The sequence below is a fragment of the Penaeus monodon genome, chromosome 20, assembly GCF_015228065.2.
Source record: "Penaeus monodon isolate SGIC_2016 chromosome 20, NSTDA_Pmon_1, whole genome shotgun sequence".
Lineage (NCBI taxonomy): Eukaryota > Metazoa > Arthropoda > Malacostraca > Decapoda > Penaeidae > Penaeus > Penaeus monodon.
Genome location: NC_051405.1, coordinates 19,054,636 through 19,056,193, shown reverse-complemented (window position 1 = coordinate 19,056,193; position 1,558 = coordinate 19,054,636). Strand labels below are relative to the sequence as shown.

General features: G+C 33.1%; 1 protein-coding gene across 1 annotated transcript in view; it reads right to left on the bottom strand.

Moving 5' to 3' along the window:
• LOC119585678 (vacuolar protein sorting-associated protein 26B-like) overlaps positions 1 to 1,558 on the bottom strand; it is a gene marked incomplete at its 3' end in the record, with an annotated part of 9,102 nt that overhangs the window by 1,067 nt on the left and 6,477 nt on the right. Inside the window, 2 exon segments of the mRNA XM_037934353.1 lie at positions 363 to 469; positions 783 to 947. Of these exon segments, the coding sequence (XP_037790281.1) occupies positions 363 to 469; positions 783 to 947 (272 nt within the window).

Here is a 1,558-nt window from a genome sequence, read left to right as displayed (position 1 = left end):
CACTCCTATTTCACTCTTCTGCTTTTTTGCCTATTAATACCATTTGATACTTTGTGACTTTAACTAAATTTCTGTTATCATTTTATTAGCATGCCTTCAAACTAATTTTCTTATATCCAAATGTCCATAAATTGAGAATCTTAGGCAACCTCTTTTCCTTCTGTAAATGTTTTTGACAAGAGACATATAACTAAACATACAGAAATGCATTTTTTATTCTCTCACTAACTATTACCATCCAACTTCCTTACTTCCTTTGAAAGTGAACTCATTCTTATCACAGGTAGAAAAAGAAAAACACAAAGAAATGCATAGAAATAACCAATCAAGAGAAATGGGATGTAAAACAGAATCTAACGCACCTGATCCAGTGGTCTCTCTCTTGATGATGGCAATTTCCATGTGCTTGATCTTGATACGAACCAAGAGGAAGTATATTTTGCCTACAATAACATCTTTCAAGTGGTACCTGTAAGTAATGGCAGTGAGCAGTATAGTTTAAATGCCTACTTTCTGTGAGAATTTCTGGGAACTACATATTGATTTATATTGCCAGGAATACTGGGAGCAAGTTATTGTTCCTGCAATAAATAGTTTTTGATTTCACATTGACTTGTTTCTTTTTTTAAATTAACCGATATTCCATGTTCTGAAATACTTTGATATTGAGAGGATGGACATATAATGTATACACATTTCTTTATTAGTCAATAGCATAAATAGTGCATAAAAATCTGAAACAATGAACAAGCATATTTGGAAAATGCCCTACCCACACTTACTTTGATTTATTATACTCAAATTCTATGTGGAGACAGTCTTCAATGCCAACTTCCATCTTGATAGAGTTGTTCATTTCTGGGTATGAGGAGAGAGTATGCACCAACAGGTCCATTTCTCGAACAATGTCAGATAACCTCCTCACAATTGTTACTCTGAGAAAGTACCTGTAATAAAAGATGTTTTGTGATTATGGTTTTCTACTCATACCATAAAATCTTCACTGGTTTAAATCAAAACCACATTTATGACTCCTGTCTAGAACTGAGAAGATAAAAACTTATGAAACAATTCATAGAGTGGATGATTATCTGAGTCATCCCTAGCAAACAATTCTACAGTAGTTACTCCTTATAACTAATACTACATTTTCCATATAAATCTTGAAGAAAACTGCTAATCTAAGTGAGCTCCATCGTTCATCAACTGCTATAAATTATAGAAGTCATATAAAAAAAATGCTGAGATCCCAGTAACTGGGTTTTTTTCTTCCCACCCCCCTAGCAATATGAGGCGACTTAAAGCTTTCATACTTATACTTTCCTAGGGCACTGATTCTCTGCATACCTAACTACAGCAAATTATGTGGTTTAATTAGTATACAATACACTTACAAAATTATCAAATAGAAGTCCTGGACATGGAATCTGCTTCAAACAATTTAAAATACTAAAAATGTTTGGGGTAAGTCAGGTTCCAGGAACATCAACATTTTTCCATTACCTGGCCTAGGGATTAATAATTGTTGCCATTATACCATTAAAAACAAACATAAAAG